Source organism: Cucumis melo, chromosome 8 (genome assembly GCF_025177605.1).
Source record: "Cucumis melo cultivar AY chromosome 8, USDA_Cmelo_AY_1.0, whole genome shotgun sequence".
Lineage (NCBI taxonomy): Eukaryota > Viridiplantae > Streptophyta > Magnoliopsida > Cucurbitales > Cucurbitaceae > Cucumis > Cucumis melo.
The window spans coordinates 3,877,797-3,903,960 of NC_066864.1; the positions used below are offsets into that span (position 1 = coordinate 3,877,797).

Here is a 26,164-nt window from a genome sequence, read left to right on the forward strand (position 1 = left end):
GTGGGACCGATTGGAATGGTTGCCCTAGTGTTGGCGGTGGGTGCATGTCCTTGTATCTGGATCAAAACCTTGGTAAAGCTGTTAAATCATTGTTGATGGCTTAAAACACGTCTTGGTTTGGGATTGAAAGAACTCCTTATGTAGATCAAATGAGCCGGACAAAACATCTAATGGAGGTGAAACTTGCCTTTATATATATATTAATGAACAATGATACTCATACATGTGAAAATAGTGTTTGTAAACTTAGCTTGCCATCGATATGAAACGAGGCCTAAAGTTTTAAACTTTGTCTTTAAATTTGTTTTCTTTCACGTGCCAAACAAAGACATGGCCTATAGATTTCCATCCTCAGTCTCTTTTCTTTTTTTTGGTCTTTTTAGAATTTGCATTCACATCACTACGTTATAAACCTCTATAAATCCTACCTAAAACTATAGGGAAAAGGGTCTTTAATTAACATGAAAAATCTAAAAGTGGGTATATTTTATAAAGTTATGCCTAAAAAATCTAAGAATACAACGATTCTGCACTTTCTTTTGAAGGGCTCTTCACTAATTCTCAACACTTTCTACCAAAGACCAAACTTTTTTTTTTTTTTTTTTTTGGTATAGGCAGAAAGAAGGGTCGTCTCCAGTTCTCTAGGAAGATTCTTGGCAAAGACAAGATTAGTTTTTTTTAAAGAAAGAAAATGGAATCTTTTACTGTGAATCACAAGCAAGAAAAAAAAAAGGGAATATATTCTAAATTATCGATAGCTTATTATTAATAATAATAATAATAAAGAAAAAAGAAATGGCAATGGCAATGGCAATGGCAATGCAAGGCAAAGGCATCCACCAGTTAAAGAATATGAAATAAATCGAGTTAAAAGTATGGAATTTGGTGATGGCCATAAACTTATAAAAAAAAATGATTCCAACATTTGAAGGAATTAATTAAGAGAGGAAAGAGAGAATTGGAACACACGTGGGAACTTGGAACCTCCTCTTTTCCACCATTCTTTCCTTTCCTCCTTATTACCATTCATTCATTCCTCTCTATGTTTTTCTTTTCTATTTTTCCATCTTCTCCTTCCCTTTCTTCCTTCTCCATCCATTTTATTTTTATTATAATTAATTGCTACTTTTTTTTTTTTTTATTTCTCAATTAAACTCTTTCTTCTTCCATCCAAATTTGGCTCAGTTTTTTTAAAACTATTTAGTAATATCATTTTGGACGATGTTATAAAAGAAACGACTAACCTAGTTAAATACGAACTAAAAAATATATAAATACATCTTAAGAAACGAAAAATACGGTGTTTCCAAGATATAGAAAAAATGAACTTAATAATTTATAAATATAGTAAAATTATCTATCATTTATAGTTTTTAAAAGAAAAGTTATTGTAGCAGCAAAACCTCATAAAAATATTATCGAAATATAACAAAATTTCATATTGACAGAAGTGTCCATTATTAATAGAAACTAAAATTCTATTATATTTTATAAATATTTTGATTCATTTTGCTACGTTTTTTTTTAAATACTATATTTTAAAATTTTACTATATTTACAATTATTTTCAACAATTATATCATTTAAAATAATTTCACAAACGACAATTCTATTAAACATTTACATAATATAAGGATTCATAAGAAGAGTGATATTTGAAAATAATAAAAGAAATTATAAATGATAAGAACTTTTACAAAAAAATTCAGATAGATTCTATCGGTAATAGACATTGATAGAAGTCTAATTGTGTAACGGTGTCTAATAGAATCGACCGTGGATACAATATAAATATTTGTTATATTTTATAAATAATTTTAACCTGTTTACTATTTATAATAATTTTTGTATCGTTTTCTCTTTATATTTTCCGTTCATTCAAAAAAAGAAGAAAGAAAAAAGGGTTATATCGACGGGGCTAGAAATTAATTAAAATGCAGGAGATGGAAATAAAGCTTCGACGAGCATGTTGGAAAGATACAATAATTTGGGTTGGAATATTCGATAAATTATAGATGCAAAATAATAAATGAATACTCAACTACGACGCATGTACACAATACTTTTTTTCTTATTTGGATAGAGTTAATTATTTTGCAATCAATTTTTCCAATATAAAACAAATATAATATTTATTTTTAAAAAACGTGTCATTTTATTTATTGAACATATATACAGTAGGTAATCAATGTAATGGTTGTTTTCAAAATATACCAAAATTAGCTAAATCATACTTACTGTAAATTTTTTATTTTTTATGAATGACTGTAGATAGATTTAGATGGACATTGTAATCCTTTGATACATTTGTAAATTTTTCAACCGTGTTCTAAAAAGAAAAATTTTGCTTTTTATTATTATTATTTTAATGTGATTTTATTTCATAATAAAGTTATTATCTTTAACGATTTTGAAGATAAGTATTTTTTGAGGATAGATTTGTTTATAAAAGTAGTTTTGTTTGTTTAAAGATTTATTTGAATTTGAATTCGGTATTTACATGAGTTTCTTCAACTTTCTTTATAAAAACCGAAAAATTGCTTTTGAATCGAATAAGTTAAAAGTGAAAAATATATATTGTATCTATAGGTTGACTTTTATTTTATTTTAGAAAAATATATAGGATGAATTTAACCGTCTTTATCTCCAAAATTAATCCCCAACTATTCATTATTTTTAAATTTTATTTTCTTAGAAGACCGATAAATCTAGATTTTAATGTGATGTATTTTCATTAGAATATAATTTTTTTCATTACCTTTGAAGAGTTATGTATAAAATAATTCCTATCCTTTTTATAAAAAAAATGATAAAATAATTCAAACTTTTATCTTTAGATTCGTAGTATATATTAATATAATTAATTTTATTATATAATAATAATAATATATCACAAAAAGCTTCTACATAGTTTATTTAATTTTTTTTTATATAAAATGAATAGTTTAACTCACTGGTTTTATTATTATTATTTAAAATATCATTTTCAAATTTATACTTTAAATTTTATTTAATTTTTCCTTTTTTGCTTTCCAAATCTTAAATTTAATATATCCAAGTTAAATATTTTTAAGATTTAAATAAATGAATAGCAAATAATAATTTTTCGTGGAAACAAAATGTAATAAGTTAATGGGATATTTTAAATAATAAATAAATTAAAATATTTACAACATATAATAAATTTTTTTAAATTTTATCAAAAAACAATTATTACTGTCTATCAATATGATTAATAAAAACATATTAATATTTATCATTGTTAGACTATGAAATTTGTAAATATTTTTTCGAATTCAATATTTTTTACAATTCCCTCAAGTTAATTGTATTTTAAAATTTCAAAGAGAAAATGCTACTAACTTTTCTTTTTTATTATTTAAATAAACAATAAATAAATAAATGGTATACACTAAATTAATTAAGATTTATTGAAAGCATCAAAATATCTAAATAATGTTTTAAACTTATTATCAATATTTTGTTTGAAGTTGAGGTATATATATATATATATATATATATATATATATATATTAATTTGAAGATGAGATTTGGTGGGGTATACATTGAAATTTCAAAAGACATCAAGTTGGCTAAAAAAACCAAAACAAAAATCTAATTAACTTCCAACTACCATTGGGCAACTAAGCACTACAAGGGTCCATGTGTGTTTCCATTTTTGTTATTTTCAATCTTTCATATCATACATCATTTTTGGGTAAACAATGTTTTAAGATTTTCATAAAAATATTGGTCACCTATTCTCCACTTTTATTCTACATTCACCATCTGTCTTTTAATTTAATTTAAAACTCTCACCTAACATTTATTTTAAAACAATTAATATATAACATACACAAAGCAACATATTTAGTAACCAATATATAATATTTTATATAAACTTTGAGGACCAGAGTCGACTCTACTCTCATACCAATTTCATATGACTCAATCTAAACTCCCTCATCTCTTACACCTTGTTAAGAAAATGAAAAAGAAAATCTCAACTTATTTGTTCTTTTGAGTTTTATTACATTTTTATATTTAAAATTCTAATTATTCAATTTATAAAGGATACAATCATCTTCAAAATATATGTAAAAGGACACCGTAAGAATATAGACTACTTTTATTAGAGAAAAAAAAACGTAATGCAAACAAATAACCGATTAATTAAAAATACTCGAACTAAAATCAAAATAATATTAAATCCACCATCATTGTTATGCCGCAGTCAAGAGGGAAGAATTTTAGCCATTGAAAAAAAAATTCCTTCATTTTAAAAGAATATAAATATAAATATAAATAAAATAAAGCTCTTTTATAGAGATTGAGAGGTAAATTAAAAGACATCTACCTTTTAAAACAGAATAAAACCACTATATGTGTGTGTGTGTGTGCATACTTTTCAATAACTCTAACTACTTAACAATTAAGACATTTAAAAAATTTATTTTACCAGATTCAAAATTTCCACCCTATCCAATATCCTTAAAAATTGATTAAATAAAAAAGATTTTAATTTTAATTCTACAAATTATTGTAAATGATAAAACGATTAAAATATTTATAATATATAACAAAACTTAGATTAGAGATAATAGCAAACATTAATAACAAATACTAGTAAAATTTTATTTAGTAGTCGATATAATTTAAAAGTTTTATTATATATTGATCCATTTTATTATATTTAAAATTGTCTTAATTTTTATATAAAAAAAAAAAAAGAAAGAGAGAGAAAATGAGAAAAAGAAAAAGGCATTTGAGTCAAGTCAAACACTATCTCCATAAACGGGACCCACAAGAGAAAGCTCTCACCGTCCATCGCCACTCATCAAGCCTTATATAAACAACAACTACAATTTTCAAAGCAAACAGAGAGATGCTAAAAACTGAAATGCCGAATCTAAATTCTCCGGCCATGCCCAACTACCGGATTTCTTCTTTCCTTCTAATCATCCTCTTAATGGCCGCCCCACGCTTCTTTCTTTCTGTAGATTGCAGACCGCTCCGGCCCGGTTCACCGATAGATCGCCACCATGTTCATAATGCCTCTGCTATTCCCCACGACGGCCCGGAAACACAAAAGGCAGCAACGGCGCTGATAGATTCCGGTGGCCGGCGGATCGGAGATGAAGGCGGTGGCGTAGCGTTTACTATGGCTTCGGGACCCAGCAGAAAGGGTGCTGGCCATTAAACCGAGGATCGAACATATTCTTTGCCCATTTCATATTGCCAGATCTAATTTTTTGGCTTTATTCTTTGGGGTTGTAACTTCACTTGTAATATGTACATACATACAATACAAGCTTCTTACTATACATATTCTTTTTGGGTTTAAACCGTAATTTAGATTTTTTCCGTTTTAGTCCCTAAACTTTTTAAATATATACATTTTGACTAAGAGCGGCTTGATAAATGTATTAGATATTATAATTAAGCTCGCCTCCGATTACAAGTGTTCACAAAGGTTTTGTATTTAAGCTTCTTAATTTGCATTAATATTCATTTTCATTCATGAATCTTCTTCGATTTCGAATCCACGGGTGTAGGAGAAATGTTAGATATCATAATTATTTATTAAATTATATAAATACTAATTTTTGTCTACAAATATTTCTTTTAGCACCACAAGGAATGGAAGATTGAATATATGATCTTCTTTAAGGATAACAATTATACCGAGAATAGTTAGTTTGGCTTATTTTTTTAAACTTAAAAAAGAAATTCAAAAAGACTCTTACTGATTAATTACTACTGTTGGATTAGGTAATTAATGGTAATGCCCTCTTGCTAATTCTCTATTTTTCCTCAATTTCTTACCTTCTCTACTACAATATTCTCTTTCTTTGCTCCTTCTTAACTAACACCTTTTTATATATTTATTTTACATACAAAGAACTAAGAAGTAACTAAAACAAACAAGTTACAACTTAAATGTAAGGTCGTGCGACAGTAGTAGACGAGTTATTTTTTTTCAGGATGTTCATGTTTTAACTTAAAAGGTAAATTAATCGGACATATAAAGATTGGTTCTTTTCTAACTCAGTACAGTTCAAACAAATTGATTAGTGTGAATTTTATGTTTTAATTAGAGTTGTTTTTGCAACGCCACACTAACATTTTTATTCAAATACTAACATAAAGGGTATTTAGATATTTCCTTTCGGTTTTGTCTAAAGTTAAAAAGTAAATGTATTGTATTTTTATAAACCTTTTTTTTTTTTTTTTAACTTTTGGGAGTGAATATTTTTTAACACAAAATAACAAAGTTTATATATATATACATAAATTAACCCTTAAAAGAAAATACAAATATATTCTTTCTTTTTCATGTCTATTCACTTTTAGATTTTTAATAACAATTTTTATAGTTCAACTTTTATCAATATATAACTGAAATTATATGTGTATTTTAGTAACTATGGTTAAGTCATGACAATTCTGTACTAATTTTATCAAACACTGTATGTCTTTCACATTTGGTTTTTCTCAAAACACTACCAACAATTATTTTGAAAGATACAAATAAGTTAGGTTAATTTTTATGGAAATTTGGTATATATATATAAAAGAATAATGGTTGTGAATAGTAAAAAAAAATTATTTACAAATATAACAACAAAAAAAAAAAGCCTCGAATAAACTATATATATAATTTGATATGTTTGGTTATATTTCATATACAGTTTCAATTAAATTTAGATAGAGTAAGGTTTATGTAGCCTTTAATTTTCATAGGAGGTTTTTAAGGACACTTTGAGTTTTATATATTATTACACATCTAATTAATTTAATTTGTTTTCTTTTTTGTCGTTTGATTCTTTTAGTACAGTAAGTAAATAGGAAAAGAGATTTAATGATAGAACTCTCAACATAAAATCATAATTAATTAGAACTCAATTAAACTAACTTAATTAAATAGATTGGTTGAGTTATCATAACATCCCATTATTAATAGGTGCATTTTATTAATAGTAAAATAGTAAGAATAATATAAGTATTGAGTTTGAGAGAAGGAATAAAATCATTGAAAAAATCTTCTAAAAAGAATTATCGAAAAGAAATGTGATAAGTAAAGTTACAATTCTATCTTCGATATAGTTAAATAAAGCTATGATTCTAAACTTTACAGAGTTGTGTATTAATTTAAACCTCAAACTAACAATAGTGTCAATTTAAATACGTGAGTTATATAAATATAATAACTTAAACTCTAAAATTTTATAAATGTATCTAAATAAAATATAATTGAAGGCTTTTATATATATATTATGAATTTTCAGATTATCCTTTAGAGTGGTTGTGTCTTTTCAAATATTGTCATTTATCGAGTGGCTATGACTTTTTTAGTGTTACTTGTCATTTAAAAGATGGTAGAAGTGATTTTTTTTTTAATATAGTTGATATTAATAGAACACTATTTTTCGAAGAATGTAATAGATGTCGTTTGCATGCACCAAATCTAATTGGATGAAGTAGTAATAATGAATATAGCGAAAACAATGCATCATAACTTCACAATAGATATACAAAAACATCATAATAAAAATAATTGCAACGTTTTTCACTTGTAAGTTTAAAATTATGGTCATTTTTAAATATGTTAAAATAAAAAAAAAAAATTTATAAAATATAACAAAAAATTACCTTTTATTTACAGTAGACCGTCATATAATAGGTTATTACAATTATTACAAGTTGACTATGATGTTTTGATATATTTCTCATCGTTTTTATAATTTAGAACAATTTATACACTGTAACTGTTAACTTATACATTTAGAAGTTTAGATAATTGAACTAGATTGTAAGATTGTAATTAACCTCAGTTATCTATATCTTTTTCAAACTTTTCTTTTCTGGTTTTTAATTAGTATTATATATATATATATATATATATATATATATATATATATATATATAGCTTTTTGAAAGTATTTTGAAAAGTACAGCCTACAGATCGCTAATTAAATGTTGACAGAATATATTTTTGGAGATAAAGATAGTTGAATTGACACTCTTTTAGTTTTAGTGGTACACAATTTATATACCTACGTGGAACATACCCTCCTTTTCTTCGTCTTTCTTTTTTATTCCAAACTTTTTTACAAGTATTAAAATTAGGCCTTCGATGGTAGAAACGAGACATTCAAAATGATAAAAAATAAATCTTTCCACTTATATTATTAGCTGTTGTTACAATCTCTATAATTACATGAATTTGAAGATCCAATTTTAATTTATGATTCAATTTTTACTATTAAAAGTTGATTGAAATATGTAGTTATGACTACCCACACAACTGTGGTGTGAGTTTCTTTTAATTTCTTAATTGGGAACTTTAGTTTTGAATATTTGACCACAAACGTTTTAAAACGGAAGTTGAAATTAAGAACAAAATAGTTTGGAATTTTATAAATGCAATAAAGGAGGGGCATAAAGTAGTTAAGATTGACAAAAAAGGCAGAGAAGAACTTCGAGAAGGAAGGCATCGTCTGTTGCACCTCCTATCTCAATGCTTTGTTATCAAACAGTGTAAAATTGAAGAAACACTAGGAATTACATGGAAGCTCTCACATGTATATGTGTGTGTCATCAAAATCCTTAACATGGATGATCGTTTGGATTTATACGAGTTAAATCAAATGTCGTTGAATATATTCTTTTCCTGTGTCCCTCAAATGAAAGTTATGAGATTTTCTTTCTTTTCTTTTAATAGGGTTTAGAATAGGTTGTTCACGTCCTTGCAAAAGATAAAAATGGAGCCTTGGGCTTGGCTTTCCCACTATTCATTTTTGTAGTTTTCTTTGACGAGGGTCAAAAGAGGCTTTTTTTTTTTTTTTTTTTTTTGAAAGTGTTTTCTGTTTTATTTTGAGGTGTAACGCCCAGCTTTTCTTTTCGTTTTTCTTTTATTTTATTTTTTTTTTTTATTTCTTTTGTCTTGCTGGAATTAATAGGGGGAAACCCTTATTAAACTAAGGTTGGAATTTATTCTATTTTTTTTTTTTTATTTATTAAAGGAGGATTTAATCAATTAATTAGTAGCAACTAATTTATAAGCTTGGAAAGGGTCAAGGGTGTTTCATTGAAGAGAGAGAGAAGAGAGATACTTTTGGAAATAAATAATAAAATAATAGAAAGGAAATTAGTTTCTCTCTTATTTAAAGAGCCTTGGAACCCGTGCTAATTTAATTCAAAAAAAAAAAGAGAGAAGAAAAGAGAAGGAGAGGAAACCCTAACTCCCAACCACGCCGCCGCCGCCGCCTGTCGTCCGCCTCAGGCCGCCGCGCCAGTCTCCCAGCCGTCGAGGGTCGGTTCACGCCAAGCCGCCGCACGCCGAGCAAACCGAAGCCACGCAGCCGTAAGCCGACGCCCTCGCCGAATCGAAGCCCCGAGCCGCGACGTCTCAGTCGGGAGTCGAAGCCGCAGCCGTGCCGCTCGTCTGCCGGGAAGCGGAAAAGCCGAAGCCGTCTCCCTCAGCCAGCCGTAGTACCGCGCCGCTTCTGAAAGCCGAAGCCGGAACTCGCCGCGCCGCTTCGATCGGAGGAGGATAGCTCAGCCACGCCGCACCGCTGAGATCCGACGCAGCGCAGCCGGATCGTTCGTCAGCCAGCCGCCGCGCCGACGGGAATCCAGCAGCTAAGCCTCGCGCGCCGCCAGCCGTCGAACCCGAACCCGGAGCCGCTCCGCATCCGCGCGCCCTAACCCGAAGCCGATTTCGCGTGTGAAGCCGCGCCGCGCGCTTCTGCGTAGCCGAGCCGCGTCTCCCCCTGTTGCAAGCCGAGCCGCACGCGTGAACCCCTGTGTCAAAGCCGAGCCGCGCCTGCGCCAAGCCGAGCCGGTCCCTGTCCTCTTCCAGCCGAGCCGCCAAGACCAATTTGGCTCCATCCACCTACATTTTGGTAACTTAATTAATTATTGTGGCATTTTCCCAGTAAGACTCCCTGGTCCGGACGTAAATTAAATTATTTTAGGACTAAGTTAAGTTATTTTTCCTAAGGGCGTCTTGGACCGAGTGACCGGTGCGGCGAGAGACTCTCTTCAGTAGGGACTCATCCACTGCAACCTTTTCTGGGGTAAGTTATTTCAACGTAGTCTTAACCGTTAATCGTTGGTGACCTAATTACGGACTTTGGCGTTATTAAATATTTAGGATCCCGTTGCTTGGAAAGCACACGTGTCTTGCGGTTAGGACTCGTCGGGTGAATCTCCAGGTAAGAGATTCCACTACTGGCTTCATGTTTAGAAGTGTGAGACTATGTATGCTCCAATTTCTCTCATGTTATGAATTAAACAGTACAATGCCTGAAATAAATGTTAGCATGATATAACTGATGATGTGATTAGACTTTAGCCCGTCATGTTTGGCGAGAGCTGTTGTGGCCATGCGGCGAATGTCGAGATGGAGAGTGTAGAGATGATTTATGTGATATGTTTCATACTGATGCCATGTGTATGTATACTGCAAGTAGGGTACCTGTTAGCTTAGTCTGTTAGAGTCGTACCTGCATGGGTGTCCTACGGGATCACCACCTATTGAGGACTGTGTGGTCCGACGGGACACCAGTCTAGCATGAGATAGATATGACTCGAGTGACTCGACGGGGTCCTCGCATCCCGACTGTCCTAGGTGTCCCCCGGGGCACCGAAGACCAGAGCTACGTTCCTACGGGAGCGCATGTTGCACGTGTTCGGGAACGTGCCAGAGATTGGGTACCAGTTTCAGGACTCTGACAGGAAGCTAACAGGCACCTAGTGGGACCAGTAGTGGGTCCCTTACTGAGTATTTTTTTTTACTCACTCTCTTCATTTTATGTTTTCAGGTAGAGGACGAGGCAAGGGCAAGGGCAAGCTGGCGAGCGACCCGAAGTGACCGTGGAGGGCCATAGGGACTACTGCTTCCGCTTATCCTTATTTTAGATTTTCGTAATTGAGTTTGAAACCTTTTCATTACTTGCCATCTTTTATGTAGATAGGGCCCGAGTAGGACATCAGAACGCATTTACACTTTTTGCATGGCTATCTTGTTTAACTTTTTCACAAATGGAATTTCTTAAACCGTATGCTTTTTAATAAATTTTATGACTTAAACCACTGGTTCTATATTGAGTAATGACTTCGATTCAGTATAAGGAGTTGGGTCGTTACAGTTGGTATCAGAGCCAAGTGTTTTAGGTTCTGTAGACTGACCTACGATGTAAGTCATTTTGTTTTGGTTTTACTTCACCCTATGGCTATACGGTCCTTCAGCACTCGCCAGGTATGCCTAAAGCCTTGCTAATGTTAAGATTACGATTTTGCCTGAATAGTCTAGATCTAGAGATAGGGCGTTAAGTTCTTGTGGTGAAAAGTTTGTTGGTGAATTTTAGGGAGAATGCCGCCACGTAGAGGTGCACGCCGAGGAGGTGGTAGGGGAGGCAGAGGTGCCGGTCGTGGCCAGCCGGAGGCGCCACCTGCTGCACCGGCAGTCGACCCAAATGCACCGGTCACCCAGGCGGATCTCGCCGCGATGGAGCGGCGCTATCAGGACATGCTGCAAGCTGCTTTGGCGCCTTTCCTAGCCGCCCAGCAGAACCAGGCCGCCCAGCAGAACCAGGCCGCCCAGCAGAACCAGGCCGCCCCTGCTCAGGCCCAAGCCGTTGTTCCTCCAGCCCCTGAGGAAGCTCCACCAGTACCAGTTCAACTGTCGGCCGAGGCGAAACACTTACGGGACTTTAGGAAGTATAATCCTAAGACCTTTGACGGATCTATGGACAACCCCACAAAGGCCCAAATGTGGTTGACGTCCATAGAGACTATTTTCCGGTACATGAAGTGCCCAGAAGACCAGAAGGTGCAGTGTGCAGTCTTCTTCTTGGAGGACCGAGGCACCGCCTGGTGGGAGACCGCTGAGAGAATGCTGGGGGGCGATGTCAGTAAGATAACTTGGGAGCAGTTCAAGGAGAACTTCTATGCTAAGTTCTTCTCTGCCAATGTGAAGCACGCCAAGCTGCAAGAGTTCCTAAACTTGGAGCAAGGCGACATGACGGTGGAGCAGTACGACGCCGAGTTCGATATGCTGTCCCGCTTTGCTCCCGATATGGTAAGGGATGAGGCTGCCAGGACGGAGAAATTCGTTAGAGGACTCAGGCTAGACATTCAGGGCATTGTCAGAGCTCTCCGCCCAGCCACGCATGCTGATGCACTACGTATAGCACTGGATTTGAGCCTGCCTGAGAGAGCCGATTCGTCTAAGGCTGCCGGCAGAGGGTCAGCCTTGGGACAAAAGAGAAAGGTTGAGACGCAGCCTGACGTAGCACCGCAGCGAACACTGAGATCAGGAGGTGTTTTCCAGAGACACCGACGGGAGCTGGCAGCAGCCGGGAGGACGCTGAGAGAGCTACCCGCTTGTACTACCTGTGGGAGAGTCCACGGAGGTCGTTGTTTGGCTGGAAGTGGAGTCTGTTTCAGATGTAGACAGCCGGGGCATACTGCTGATGTGTGTCCTCGGAAACCCTTTGAGACGACACCGCCCCAGCCTTCTGCGGCCCAGCAGGGGAGAGTTTTCGCCACTACCCGGCAGGAGGCCGAGCGAGCTGGCACAGTGGTGACAGGTACGCTCCCAATTTTGGGGCATTATGCTTTTGTGCTATTTGACTCTGGGTCATCCCACTCGTTTATATCCTCAGTTTTCGTTCAACATGTGGGTTTGGAGGTAGAACCCTTGGGTAGTGTTTTGTCGGTTTCTACTCCATCTGGGGAGGTCCTGTTGTCCAAAGAACAAATAAAGGCATGTCGGGTAGAGATAGCGAATCGTATGTTAGACGTGACCTTGCTAGTGTTAGACATGCAGGATTTTGATGTGATACTAGGCATGGATTGGCTGTCAGCCAACCATGCAAATATAGACTGTTTTGGCAAGGAAGTTATCTTCAACCCTCCCTCCGGGGCTAGTTTCAAATTCAGGGGGGCAGGCATGGTATGTATACCCAAGGTCATCTCAGCCATGAAGGCTAGTAAACTACTCAGCCAGGGTACTTGGGGCATCTTGGCAAGCGTAGTGGATATTAGAGAGCCAGAAGTTTCCCTATCTTCCGAACCAGTGGTGAGGGAGTACCCCGACGTTTTCCCAGACGAACTCCCAGGACTTCCGCCGCCCAGAGAAGTAGACTTCGCCATCGAGTTAGAGCCGGGCACTGCCCCTATCTCGAGGGCCCCTTACAGAATGGCTCCAGCCGAGCTAAAAGAGTTGAAGGTCCAGTTACAGGAGTTGCTGGACAAAGGCTTCATCCGGCCCAGTGTGTCACCTTGGGGAGCCCCAGTATTGTTCGTGAAGAAGAAGGATGGGTCGATGCGCCTTTGTATTGACTATCGAGAGCTGAACAAGGTGACAGTCAAAAACCGCTATCCCTTGCCCAGGATTGATGACTTGTTCGATCAGTTGCAGGGAGCCACTGTCTTTTCCAAGATCGACCTGCGATCGGGCTATCACCAGTTGAGAATTAGGGATGGTGACATTCCCAAGACGGCCTTTCGATCGAGGTACGGACATTATGAGTTCGTGGTGATGTCTTTCGGCTTGACTAACGCTCCTGCAGTGTTCATGGATTTGATGAACAGGGTGTTTAAGGAATTTCTAGACTCGTTCGTCATAGTCTTCATTGACGACATCCTGATTTACTCGAAAACCGAGGCTGAGCACGAGGAGCACTTGCACCAGGTGTTGGAGACTCTTCGAGCCAACCAGTTGTATGCCAAGTTCTCCAAGTGTGAATTCTGGTTAAAGAAGGTGACGTTTCTTGGCCACGTGGTTTCCAGTGAAGGAGTTTCAGTGGATCCCGCAAAGATTGAAGCGGTGACCAATTGGCCTCGACCGTCCACGGTTAGTGAAATTCGAAGTTTTCTGGGCTTGGCAGGTTACTATAGGAGGTTCGTGGAAGACTTCTCTCGTATAGCCAGCCCGTTGACCCAGTTGACCAGGAAGGGAACCCCTTTTGTATGGAGCCCAGCATGCGAGCGCAGCTTTCAGGAGCTTAAACAGAAGCTAGTGACTGCACCAGTCCTGACAGTGCCCGATGGTTCGGGAAACTTTGTGATCTATAGTGATGCCTCCAAGAAGGGACTGGGCTGTGTCCTGATGCAGCAAGGTAAGGTAGTTGCTTATGCCTCCCGCCAGTTGAAGGTTCATGAGCAGAACTACCCTACCCACGACTTGGAGTTGGCAGCTGTAATCTTTGCACTGAAGATATGGAGGCACTACCTGTACGGTGAGAAGATTCAGATTTACACCGACCATAAGAGCCTGAAGTATTTCTTCACTCAGAAGGAGTTGAATATGAGGCAGAGGAGGTGGCTCGAGCTGGTGAAAGACTACGACTGCGAGATCCTTTACCACCCAGGTAAAGCAAATGTAGTGGCTGACGCGCTGAGTAGGAAGGTTGCACATTCAGCAGCGCTAATCACCAAGCAGGCCCCCTTACTCAGGGATTTTGAGAGAGCCGAGATTGCAGTCTCAGTGGGTGAGGTTACCGCACAGTTGGCTCAGTTGTCAGTTCAGCCAACCTTGAGGCAAAAGATCATCGCTGCTCAATGGAATGATCCTTACTTGGCCGAGAAGCGTCGTATGGTGGAGACAGGGCAAGGTGAAGACTTCTCCATATCCGCTGACGATGGCCTTATGTTTGAGGGACGCTTGTGTGTACCGGAAGACAGCGCAGTTAAGACGGAGCTTTTGACCGAGGCTCACAGTTCCCCGTTTACCATGCACCCTGGAAGTACGAAGATGTATCAGGACTTAAGGAGTGTCTATTGGTGGAGGGGCATGAAGAGGGATGTGGCAGACTTTGTCAGTAGATGCTTGGTGTGCCAGCAGGTGAAGGCACCTAGGCAGCATCCAGCAGGGTTGCTGCAACCCCTGAGTGTGCCAGGGTGGAAGTGGGAGAGTGTGTCGATGGATTTTATTACGGGACTGCCCAAGACCCTAAAGGGCTACACGGTGATCTGGGTTGTGGTCGACAGACTCACGAAGTCGGCCCATTTCGTGCCAGGAAAATCCACTTACACTGCCAGTAAGTGGGGGCAGTTATACATGACAGAGATTGTGAGACTACATGGAGTACCCGTATCCATCATTTCAGACAGAGACGCTCGTTTCACATCGAAGTTCTGGAAGGGACTTCAACTTGCCTTAGGTACGAGGCTGGACTTCAGCACGGCATTCCACCCCCAGACCGATGGTCAGACAGAGAGATTGAACCAGATGTTGGAAGATATGCTGCGGGCCTGCGTGCTAGAGTTTTCAGGAAGTTGGGACTCCCGTCTGCATCTGATGGAGTTTGCCTATAACAACAGCTACCAGGCTACCATCGGTATGGCACCGTTCGAGGCTCTGTATGGCAAGTGCTGTAGATCCCCGGTCTGCTGGGGCGAGGTTGGAGAGCAGAGGATGCTAGGCCCCGAGTTAGTGCAGACTACCAACGCAGCCATACAGAAGATCCGAGCTCGTATGCTGACAGCACAGAGCAGACAGAAGAGTTATGCTGATGTACGACGTAAGGATCTCGAGTTCGAAGTAGGAGATATGGTCTTTCTGAAGGTTGCACCCATGAAGGGTGTTCTGAGGTTCGCGAAGAAGGGGAAGCTTAGTCCACGCTTCGTAGGGCCGTTCGAGATACTGGAGCGGATTGGCCCCGTGGCTTATCGCTTGGCGCTACCCCCATCCCTTGCTGCAGTGCACGACGTATTTCATATCTCCATGCTGAGGAAATATGTCGCAGACCCAACACACGTGGTGGACTTCGAGCCACTACAGTTTAGCGAGAACTTGAGCTACGAGGAGCAGCCTGTCGAGGTCTTGGCAAGGGAGGTTAAGAAGCTTCGCAGTCGAGAAATTCCACTGGTCAAGATCCTTTGGCAGAACCATGGAGTGGAAGAGGCCACATGGGAGAAAGAAGAGGACATGAGGGCCCAGTACCCCGAGCTGTTCGAGGATTAGAACTTTCGAGGACGAAAGTTTTTTTAGGAGGGAAGATTGTAACGCCCAGCTTTTCTTTTCGTTTTTCTTTTATTTTATTTTTTTTTTTATTTCTTTTGTCTTGCTGGAATTAATAGGGGGAAACCCTTATTAAACTAAGGTTGGAATTTATTCTATTTTTTTTTTTTTATTTATTAAAGGAGGATTTAATCAATTAATTAGTAGCAACTAATTTATAAGCTTGGAAAGGGTCAAGGGTGTTTCATTGAAGAGAGAGAGAAGAGAGATACTTTTGGAAATAAATAATAAAATAATAGAAAGGAAATTAGTTTCTCTCTTATTTAAAGAGCCTTGGAACCCGTGCTAATTTAATTCAAAAAAAAAAAGAGAGAAGAAAAGAGAAGGAGAGGAAACCCTAACTCCCAACCACGCCGCCGCCGCCGCCTGTCGTCCGCCTCAGGCCGCCGCGCCAGTCTCCCAGCCGTCGAGGGTCGGTTCACGCCAAGCCGCCGCACGCCGAGCAAACCGAAGCCACGCAGCCGTAAGCCGACGCCCTCGCCGAATCGAAGCCCCGAGCCGCGACGTCTCAGTCGGGAGTCGAAGCCGCAGCCGTGCCGCTCGTCTGCCGGGAAGCGGAAAAGCCGAAGCCGTCTCCCTCAGCCAGCCGTAGTACCGCGCCGCTTCTGAAAGCCGAAGCCGGAACTCGCCGCGCCGCTTCGATCGGAGGAGGATAGCTCAGCCACGCCGCACCGCTGAGATCCGACGCAGCGCAGCCGGATCGTTCGTCAGCCAGCCGCCGCGCCGACGGGAATCCAGCAGCTAAGCCTCGCGCGCCGCCAGCCGTCGAACCCGAACCCGGAGCCGCTCCGCATCCGCGCGCCCTAACCCGAAGCCGATTTCGCGTGTGAAGCCGCGCCGCGCGCTTCTGCGTAGCCGAGCCGCGTCTCCCCCTGTTGCAAGCCGAGCCGCACGCGTGAACCCCTGTGTCAAAGCCGAGCCGCGCCTGCGCCAAGCCGAGCCGGTCCCTGTCCTCTTCCAGCCGAGCCGCCAAGACCAATTTGGCTCCATCCACCTACATTTTGGTAACTTAATTAATTATTGTGGCATTTTCCCAGTAAGACTCCCTGGTCCGGACGTAAATTAAATTATTTTAGGACTAAGTTAAGTTATTTTTCCTAAGGGCGTCTTGGACCGAGTGACCGGTGCGGCGAGAGACTCTCTTCAGTAGGGACTCATCCACTGCAACCTTTTCTGGGGTAAGTTATTTCAACGTAGTCTTAACCGTTAATCGTTGGTGACCTAATTACGGACTTTGGCGTTATTAAATATTTAGGATCCCGTTGCTTGGAAAGCACACGTGTCTTGCGGTTAGGACTCGTCGGGTGAATCTCCAGGTAAGAGATTCCACTACTGGCTTCATGTTTAGAAGTGTGAGACTATGTATGCTCCAATTTCTCTCATGTTATGAATTAAACAGTACAATGCCTGAAATAAATGTTAGCATGATATAACTGATGATGTGATTAGACTTTAGCCCGTCATGTTTGGCGAGAGCTGTTGTGGCCATGCGGCGAATGTCGAGATGGAGAGTGTAGAGATGATTTATGTGATATGTTTCATACTGATGCCATGTGTATGTATACTGCAAGTAGGGTACCTGTTAGCTTAGTCTGTTAGAGTCGTACCTGCATGGGTGTCCTACGGGATCACCACCTATTGAGGACTGTGTGGTCCGACGGGACACCAGTCTAGCATGAGATAGATATGACTCGAGTGACTCGACGGGGTCCTCGCATCCCGACTGTCCTAGGTGTCCCCCGGGGCACCGAAGACCAGAGCTACGTTCCTACGGGAGCGCATGTTGCACGTGTTCGGGAACGTGCCAGAGATTGGGTACCAGTTTCAGGACTCTGACAGGAAGCTAACAGGCACCTAGTGGGACCAGTAGTGGGTCCCTTACTGAGTATTTTTTTTTACTCACTCTCTTCATTTTATGTTTTCAGGTAGAGGACGAGGCAAGGGCAAGGGCAAGCTGGCGAGCGACCCGAAGTGACCGTGGAGGGCCATAGGGACTACTGCTTCCGCTTATCCTTATTTTAGATTTTCGTAATTGAGTTTGAAACCTTTTCATTACTTGCCATCTTTTATGTAGATAGGGCCCGAGTAGGACATCAGAACGCATTTACACTTTTTGCATGGCTATCTTGTTTAACTTTTTCACAAATGGAATTTCTTAAACCGTATGCTTTTTAATAAATTTTATGACTTAAACCACTGGTTCTATATTGAGTAATGACTTCGATTCAGTATAAGGAGTTGGGTCGTTACATGAGGGTCTTGTTTGTTTCTGGTTTATTCTCGATTCTTAGGGGAAAAAAAACGTTAATTTTGAATAACTAAAAAAAAGACTATAAATGATATGTTGGTTTCAAATTTGGAAGCAAAGAGAAGTCAGAGATCATAATATATTATATTATATAAATATAGATTCAATATTAGGTATTTAGGAATTCTTAAACGTATCGTAAGTAAAGTTGAAATGAAATTATGATATATGGAAAAACAAAAACAATAAGTCAAAAAACTGAATCTTCCAACCGAATAAATGGAAAGATGGGATAAAATTTGAAATAAACCTAAAAAATGGGGAATACAAAACAAATGCAGTTTTGATGAATAATGGGGAATTTTTTTTTTTTTTGGGGGGGGGGGGGGGGGGGGGGGAGAGAGGATGTAAGGGGTAGAAACGGCAAAATTAGTGTAACCAACATGAGTTGACCATATTTTTTGAGGCCCTTTGTTTTATGTAATTGTATTACCAAAATTAATCTCGAACATCTAAGCCCAAAATTTAGCCCATATGGGATCTTAAACTAGCTACGGTAATAATAATAATAATAATTATATTGCCCATGGATCTTGTTAATTCAAAACAGTAATAAAACACACTCCAAATAGGTAATATGCATCATTATTCAAATTAAATCTCAATTACGTAAGGCTACGGTACAACAAAACAACGATACATTAATTAACAAATCTTCTTTTAAGATATGATATAACTTTTTTTTTCTTTTTTCTTTTTAACAATTTTGTGAATTATTAAATATAAACAATGCCTTTAAATAATTCCAATAATTTTTCAGTTAAAAATGTGGTGGATGATAGGGCGAGGTTTGCACATAGCTTCCAATGGCAGCAGCTTGGGCATAGTGACGCCTCTTCCTTCCGCCATGTCCACTTTCTCTTCGCCAATCCTCTCCCACTCGTAGCATTGAATCAAAGCCGCCAGAGTCAACCCCACCACTCGTTGAGCCATGCCCGAGCCGGGGCAAGCTCGTCGTCCGATTCCAAATGGAATCAACTTTGGGATCTGATGATGGCTACTGGATTCTGACTTTTGGTGTCTTTCTGGTTTGAATAGTGTGGGCTCTTCCCATTGATTGGGTTCTCTGTGGATAGCCCATGCATTAACCAATACAATCGTGTCGCGTGGTATTTTATACCCACTGATTGTACAATCATTGGAGGTTAGATGTGGCACTAGCATTGGAGCAGCTGGGTTCAATCGAAGAGTCTCGGAGATGATTCCTTGAAGATATGGTAACTTGAGAATGTCTGATTCTTCCACCAGTCGTTTTTCTCCGATCTGAGTGTCTAGCTCTTCTCTAGCTTTTTTTAGTACCTCTAGATTGTTGAGCAAGTGAGCTAAAGCCCATTCAATTGTAACAGCTGATGTGTCTGTTCCTGCTAGTAGCAACACCTGCACATTTATATTTGTTTTAAGTTTGACATAATATGTACAAAAGATATATTACAAAACAAAAACAAATCTTAACAAGTTAATTAAGACTAAATATGAAAAAATTAGTAAATAAAATCTAGATACTAAATACATAGAAAAACAAACAATTTTATTGCATCTTGTATGAAAACTCATTAAGTATCAAATCACAAGTTGCTAGTTACTATACGATAAACTTTTCTTGTTTTTTTGTTTTTAAATATCTTTTTCTTTTTCACTTTGTAACTGAGGTGGATCTATAGAGATGAGGGGCTACACTCTATCGTTCCTCGAATTTAATTAGATGCATATTGAGAACTTGGGATACCAAACCTAAGATGGGAATTGCTCAGTTCAAGCAAAAAGAAAAGAAACCTTATAAAACATAATTAAGAAAAAGAAGAGAGGAGTTTTTGGCATGTGAGTAGAGAATTCGTTGGGTCGTGCACCCAAATTCTTGATCACTAAATATAAATTAATGGTAATTCTCTCTCTACAATTATGGCCCAATGCTTCGTCAGCGTCAAATAATTTTAAACAAAGGTGCATGCCTATTATTGTAATTTTCAGCTGAGTAAAGTTGAAAGACTTGACCTTTTTCTTTCTTTCAAAAAAAAAAGTATATATTTATGAAGGAATGATGAGTTATAATAAAATATTTTTATAAATAAGTTATAATGAGTTATTTAAATAATTTAATTATTCATAAACTACACTATATCTCTTTCAAATTATACATTAGTAAAGTCTAAGCGAATTTAAGAAAATTTTAATTTAATTTAATTGAGTACAACTATAACATCATTAAGGGTTTGCTCCTAATAAAATTTCGGGTTAAAATTGCTTCAATCACGATCTACGATTAAAAGTTAAAAATAATGAAAAATATTTTTTTTAATAAAAGAAAAAATAACTCAAAAACGATTTTTTTAATAAAAGAACCATTAATTTTTAATCTAGTTTTTCTAAAAAGATAGAAATTTAGTTTAAAAGATAAAAAAATAAAAAAGAACATTGAAGAGAGAGAAGAGGAAAGAAATAAAGAGAAAGAAAAGAAGGGAGAGAGAGACTAAACGGCAGATAAAAGAAAACGAGAAAAAAAAAAAAAAAGGAAAGAGAGAAATCTGCTAAGAATGAAATGAAGAGACAGGCTTCAATAACGCCTAATTATTTTCAAAACAAACCTTGTACCTAATTATTTTCCAAATAACCCCACATTTCATGACCTACTTGATTGGACCCAAAAATGAAACAAAATGGTGGTTAGTGGCAGCTGGCTACTTACTCATTTTACATGTATACTTAATAGGAATAGTTTAAAAAATATGCAAAATAACAGAAAAAAGTTGAAAATATATATAGGAAAACTTTTCTAAATATAACAAAAATTTATAAATTTAGCTATTTTTTAAATATTTTAGATTTTTTTTATCATTTTCTTTTTCTCTGCAAATTTTTGTCTTCCTCCTCTCTATTCATGCATTTCTTCCATCTTTGTTTTTTTTAGATTTGGGTGACCAAATTTATTTTTATTCGTGTTCTTCTTTTTTTAGTGTATGGTCTTTCTTTTTTCTTTTTTTTTCTTTTTTTAAAGATATGGTGTATAAAAAATCTTGAAATTTGTATAAAAAATTGGTTAGACATTTAAATTAACCAAAAAAACTAAAAGATCTTGAATAAAAAATATTGAAAAAAATTGTTTATAAAAAAAAATCGGGCTAAATCTAAAAGATATACCAATTTTTAATTTTTTTTTTAGATTTGGAACCCAGGGTCGTGTACCAAATCTAACGATGTTATATCAATTTTTAAATTTTTTAAACCAAATCTGAACGATAATCTATCTATCTTTTTCCCCCCAAAAAGCTTTTAAAAATAGTTTGATGGGGAATGCTATCGCTAGAAGAGAGACGTCAGGGTCCCCCTCGAGCCGCAAGGCCACCACTTTGAATCTTGATTGCGATTCTGACATGTTATATTATTATATTTATATTTCGGGGATTATCCGAAAGAGAAGGAAAAAGCGCAAAATTCGTGAGGAGATTGAAAATGTTAATTAAAGGAAGATGGAAAGTGAGTGTGAAATTTTGGAGTTTAATTACCAGAATAATTCCTTTGATTATTTGATCTCCATAGTACTCAGGCTCCGATTCCTGCAGAGATAGCAAATGATCGATCATTGTGTTCCTTTCTTCACACTTATTGCTCCGATGTTCATCAATCAATCCCTGCAAAAACCCGTCCATCCTCTTCGCAAGTCTCGAAACCTTCCTCCTAAATCCATTCGGGATCCAATTCATCAACGGAATGAAATCTCCCGGATTCGATACTCCTCCCAGCGAGACGATCTGTTTAATCAGCTCTCTCGACTGTCTTGCTTCCTCCACATCCGTCACTTCCTCACCGAAATACCTCTTTCCGGCCGCCATTCTCATCGATATGTTAAACGTCAGTTCCGCAATCGCCGATTGCATCTCTACTTTCGAGAATCCATTCATCGAATTCCTAGATAGCTTCTTCAGTAACCGTTCCACTTCATCCTTCCGGGTTCCTGCAAATTTATTGAGGCGAGACGCTGAAAAGATCTCGATAGCTCCGATTCGGCGGAGGTTCCGCCAGTGGTCTCCGTAAGGTGACGCTACCATCGTAGTGTGGTTGTAGCCGACGTGTTTGCCGACTAGCAACCGAGGACGATTGGCTAAAACGATGTCGTTCTTAGTGAAGCACTCCTCCACTGCCGGCAACGACGAGACGACCACAACGAGGCGAGATCCAAACCAGAGAGAGATTACTGGTCCGTATTTTGCAGAGAGTTTCTGTAAAGTTCGATGGAGGGGGATTTTGAGGTAATGGAGGTGGCCGATGATGGGGAGAGACGGGGGACTGGGCGGTAAGTTTCTGCGGCTGCTGCGGAGGTTGAAAGCGAAGAGGAGAGAGATAAGAGAGAGAAATAGGTAAAGCAGAGAGTAGATTTCCATGGCGTTTTTGTTAGAAAAGTATATTTCAATTTGGAGTTGGAACTTGGAAGTGAAGATGAAGACGTTGCTAGGGTGAGGTATTTATAGTGATTGAAGCCACCACGATGACATTGGCAGTGTGCTGTAATGTTTAACTACGTCTATAATCACTATTTCTTGACTTAATAAATATTGTTTAAATTTTCAATTTGTTAAGAGTATTTACCTAATCCATTTTATTATTTAACATTCATATAATTTTCTTATTACTTTAATATTCATTCTTTTTAAATAAAATTAAAATAGTCTAAATATAACTCAAGCTAAAATAATATATATTTCAAACCTAAATTATAACAACTTATTCTTCGGCCTAAACTCACCTTAAATTATTTTATATTAAATAATTTCATCTTATATTTTTCATCATTTCCTTTCCAAACATTTTCAAATTTGTTACTACCGACTTAGTTCTAGAAAAACTAATATTATGGGTTGAATGAATTGTTTGGCCAAATTTTCCTAATATTTTTAATGCACTGATGGAATAAAAGTGTAAATCATTTCTTTATTTAGTTGCTCTTTTAGCACTAATCATTGTCCTATGCAGGCATGTTTTGATCATTAGGATATAGAATTTAACTGGTTTTGTTATTTTAGCGTGGACAATTATTTGAGATGTGAGATTTTGAAAAGTCGCTTGAGGTGCTATTATCTAATATTTGAGAAGAACCTATTCTTTATGTTTATGATACTATATTGTCTTTGTGTTTGAGGCATGAATTATGAGGTGTGAGATTTTTTTTTTTTTTTTTACTTCTCATTGCACTTGATATTTTTATTAAAGGGCGATTTACTTGGGTAGGTTTTACTCCTTGAGAACTTGTTGTGGGTATATCTAATCAGTTTGGTTTGATTTGTTTGATTATTTTGATTGTGTTTTTGTTTTGTGTGCTTTGAAATAGGTTCAAATTGTGAGTTTCACTTTTGTTTTACTATAATTTAATGACTTTGCAGAGATAATAATAATAAATAGCTTAGAATTGATGAGTTTAGTCTACAATCTTCGTTTAGTTATAATTTATTTATTCATTTATGAATCTTCTTGACATACGAATATTCGTTCAAAGTTTGATATATCTTTTAAAGGTATTAGGAATGAATATCTTATATTTTTTTTTCTTATCCTTTTCTTGTATTTGACCCTATCTCATAGTCGTAATTAAAGGAAACGGATAAACATTTTTATCTATTGGAAATCTAGATCTCTACGCTCCACAATTCAAATATATAATTAATGCTCTCATTAGAACATTAAGTGACATTATTTTTCCCTTGAAATTAGAAAGTTAAGAAATTAATTTAAAAGGACCAAATAGTTGAGATATTGATACAATTTGTTCCATAATTTAATTTCATGACCTTTTCACGTGCTTTTGATGTTATTAATTAGAATTATTTGTTTACAAATTAGATTAAATATGACTAAGTTCTTCGATCCAACAAAATAGTAAAAATCATGTAACCCATTTACACATTATACTTCAAAAGTAACATATATTACGAAGTCCATTTTATGTACGAGTTTGATTGAAAAATGTTTTACTTGATCAAAAATCTAATAAAATAGGGAGAAGAAACTAACTAAATTTAATTCAAGAAAAAAACAATTCACTAAATTGGGTAGTTTATATCGTTCGAATTATATCAATTGCACTTCTAATAAATGTCATTGGTTCAATTGGTTCAATTTGAATCTATCTATTAAAGATAACCTATTCAAAATACAGAAATCGTATATATATATATTTACTATTCAATTTAAGTATAGAGACCAAAATGAAAAACAAAAATTTATAGTCCCATTTTCATATCTAAAATTATCTTGAAAGACACACATTGCCCCACCTCCCACATTCCCATATTTTTCCATGTTGGACAATCCATTTTTGGCCTCGATCTCTTGTTTCCTTTATATCTATTAATCTGCCTATCAAAGGTCAATAATGTGACATGTACATATACCCAAACGATAAAAAAAGTATAGTTTACAGGCAATTGCCATATATTAGCAATTATATATGAGATTTACAATTTAAACATTCTTAAAAGAAAAAAAAAAAACTATAATTGCTTTTGTGGTTGAAAGTTAGAACCATCATGACTAACATATAATCTATTAAAAATGTGATTATTAGTAAAAAAGACGAGTCTAATTCAACTTGCATGGTAATTGTATTAAAATTCCGACATTAAAAATATGATTTTTTTCCATTATATAAATTTAATACAATATATCTTGCAAGAAGAAAAAAAAGGGGGTATAATTACAAAGCTTATCGGAGTGATTTTTTTAGGATTTTGATTGAATAGGTTTCGCTATTAGAAAAATGTATTTCCTAACGAGTCATCAATGTTGTGTCTTATAATTTCATGGTTCCCAATTCCTTGTCTTTACTATATTTTTTTAATGAATAACATATTTGACGTAAAATTAAAAATTTAATTAATGTTCTTCAAGACATGACGTGGCAACTTTAGCTTAGCTTAAATAATAAAAAAATAAATATATCATCAACTAAAAATTTAGAGATTTGAATATATTTTCAACGTTACTCAAACAATTCATTGAAACGTACTAAGTAATTGCAACTTACTAAATGTTTGTTTTGAAAATTCACATAAGAAATTTAAATATGGGTCTATTACAACAAGATTGGAATCATAATAAAATAAAACATATAATTTCTTACAATTCCATACTTTAGGTAAACATATCTATCATGTGTTAAGTTATACAAATCCTTGAGACTTGAGAGTACATGTACATGTGGGTCCCCATTTTTTATTTAAGAATCTCGATTTAGTTAAGTCACATGCTAATGATAATTACGAATATTCATATAGAAACCCTAAGAATTGTTTTATATAATTTAGAATACTTATAAATATAATAAAACAATACACATTTTATCAACCATAAATCAGAATAAGCTACCATTTTGATCCATCTTATTTTAATTGTTCTTTTTTTAAGTACATTTATGTGGATGAGTGTTTAGTTTGTTTTTATATAAAGAAAAGAAGACAAAGGAAAAGTTGTAGTGAAATTGATGTACTCACATTGGTTTAATTATCACAAACACTTAATGAGGTGACGACAAAAGAAACAAAAACTTGAAGTGGGAGTTTTGTCATGAGCGTCATGGAATACGTAACGGAAACTTGGGATTTAGATGACGCAAGCAAATACGTCACTTCGGGGTACTCTTGTTTTCAAGGCCGTATATCGACAAGAAACTCCATCGGCGGCCGCTGCTGCTCTAAGTGCTACCCATCACCTTTGCATTCTATTTTCCATTCTTTTCTTTTTAGATTATATATCAATTTAGATAACGAAGTTTACATCGAAATTGGACCTTCAATATTCATGGTCCATAGAAGTCAAGAATTTCCATCTTCTCT

General features: G+C 36.4%; 2 protein-coding genes across 2 annotated transcripts; one reads left to right on the forward strand and one right to left on the reverse strand.

The window, feature by feature from the left end:
• The first annotated feature begins 9,983 nt into the window (after positions 1-9,983).
• On the forward strand, positions 9,984-13,661 carry LOC127150526 (uncharacterized). Its single transcript, XM_051088397.1, has 4 exons — positions 9,984-10,082; positions 10,160-10,220; positions 11,376-12,700; positions 13,641-13,661. The coding sequence occupies exons 3-4, from the start codon at positions 11,381-11,383 to the stop codon at positions 13,659-13,661; spliced, it is 1,341 nt and encodes a 446-aa protein (XP_050944354.1). The 5' UTR covers positions 9,984-10,082; positions 10,160-10,220; positions 11,376-11,380.
• Positions 13,662-18,913: 5,252 nt separating this feature from the next.
• On the reverse strand, positions 18,914-22,767 carry LOC103484810 (cytochrome P450 81Q32). Its single transcript, XM_008442106.2, has 2 exons — positions 21,845-22,767; positions 18,914-19,721 (listed from the first exon to the last, which is right to left on the reverse strand). Exons 1-2 carry the CDS (start codon positions 22,718-22,720, stop codon positions 19,101-19,103), a joined length of 1,497 nt encoding a protein of 498 aa, XP_008440328.1. The 5' UTR covers positions 22,721-22,767; the 3' UTR covers positions 18,914-19,100.
• Positions 22,768-26,164: the final 3,397 nt, after the last annotated feature.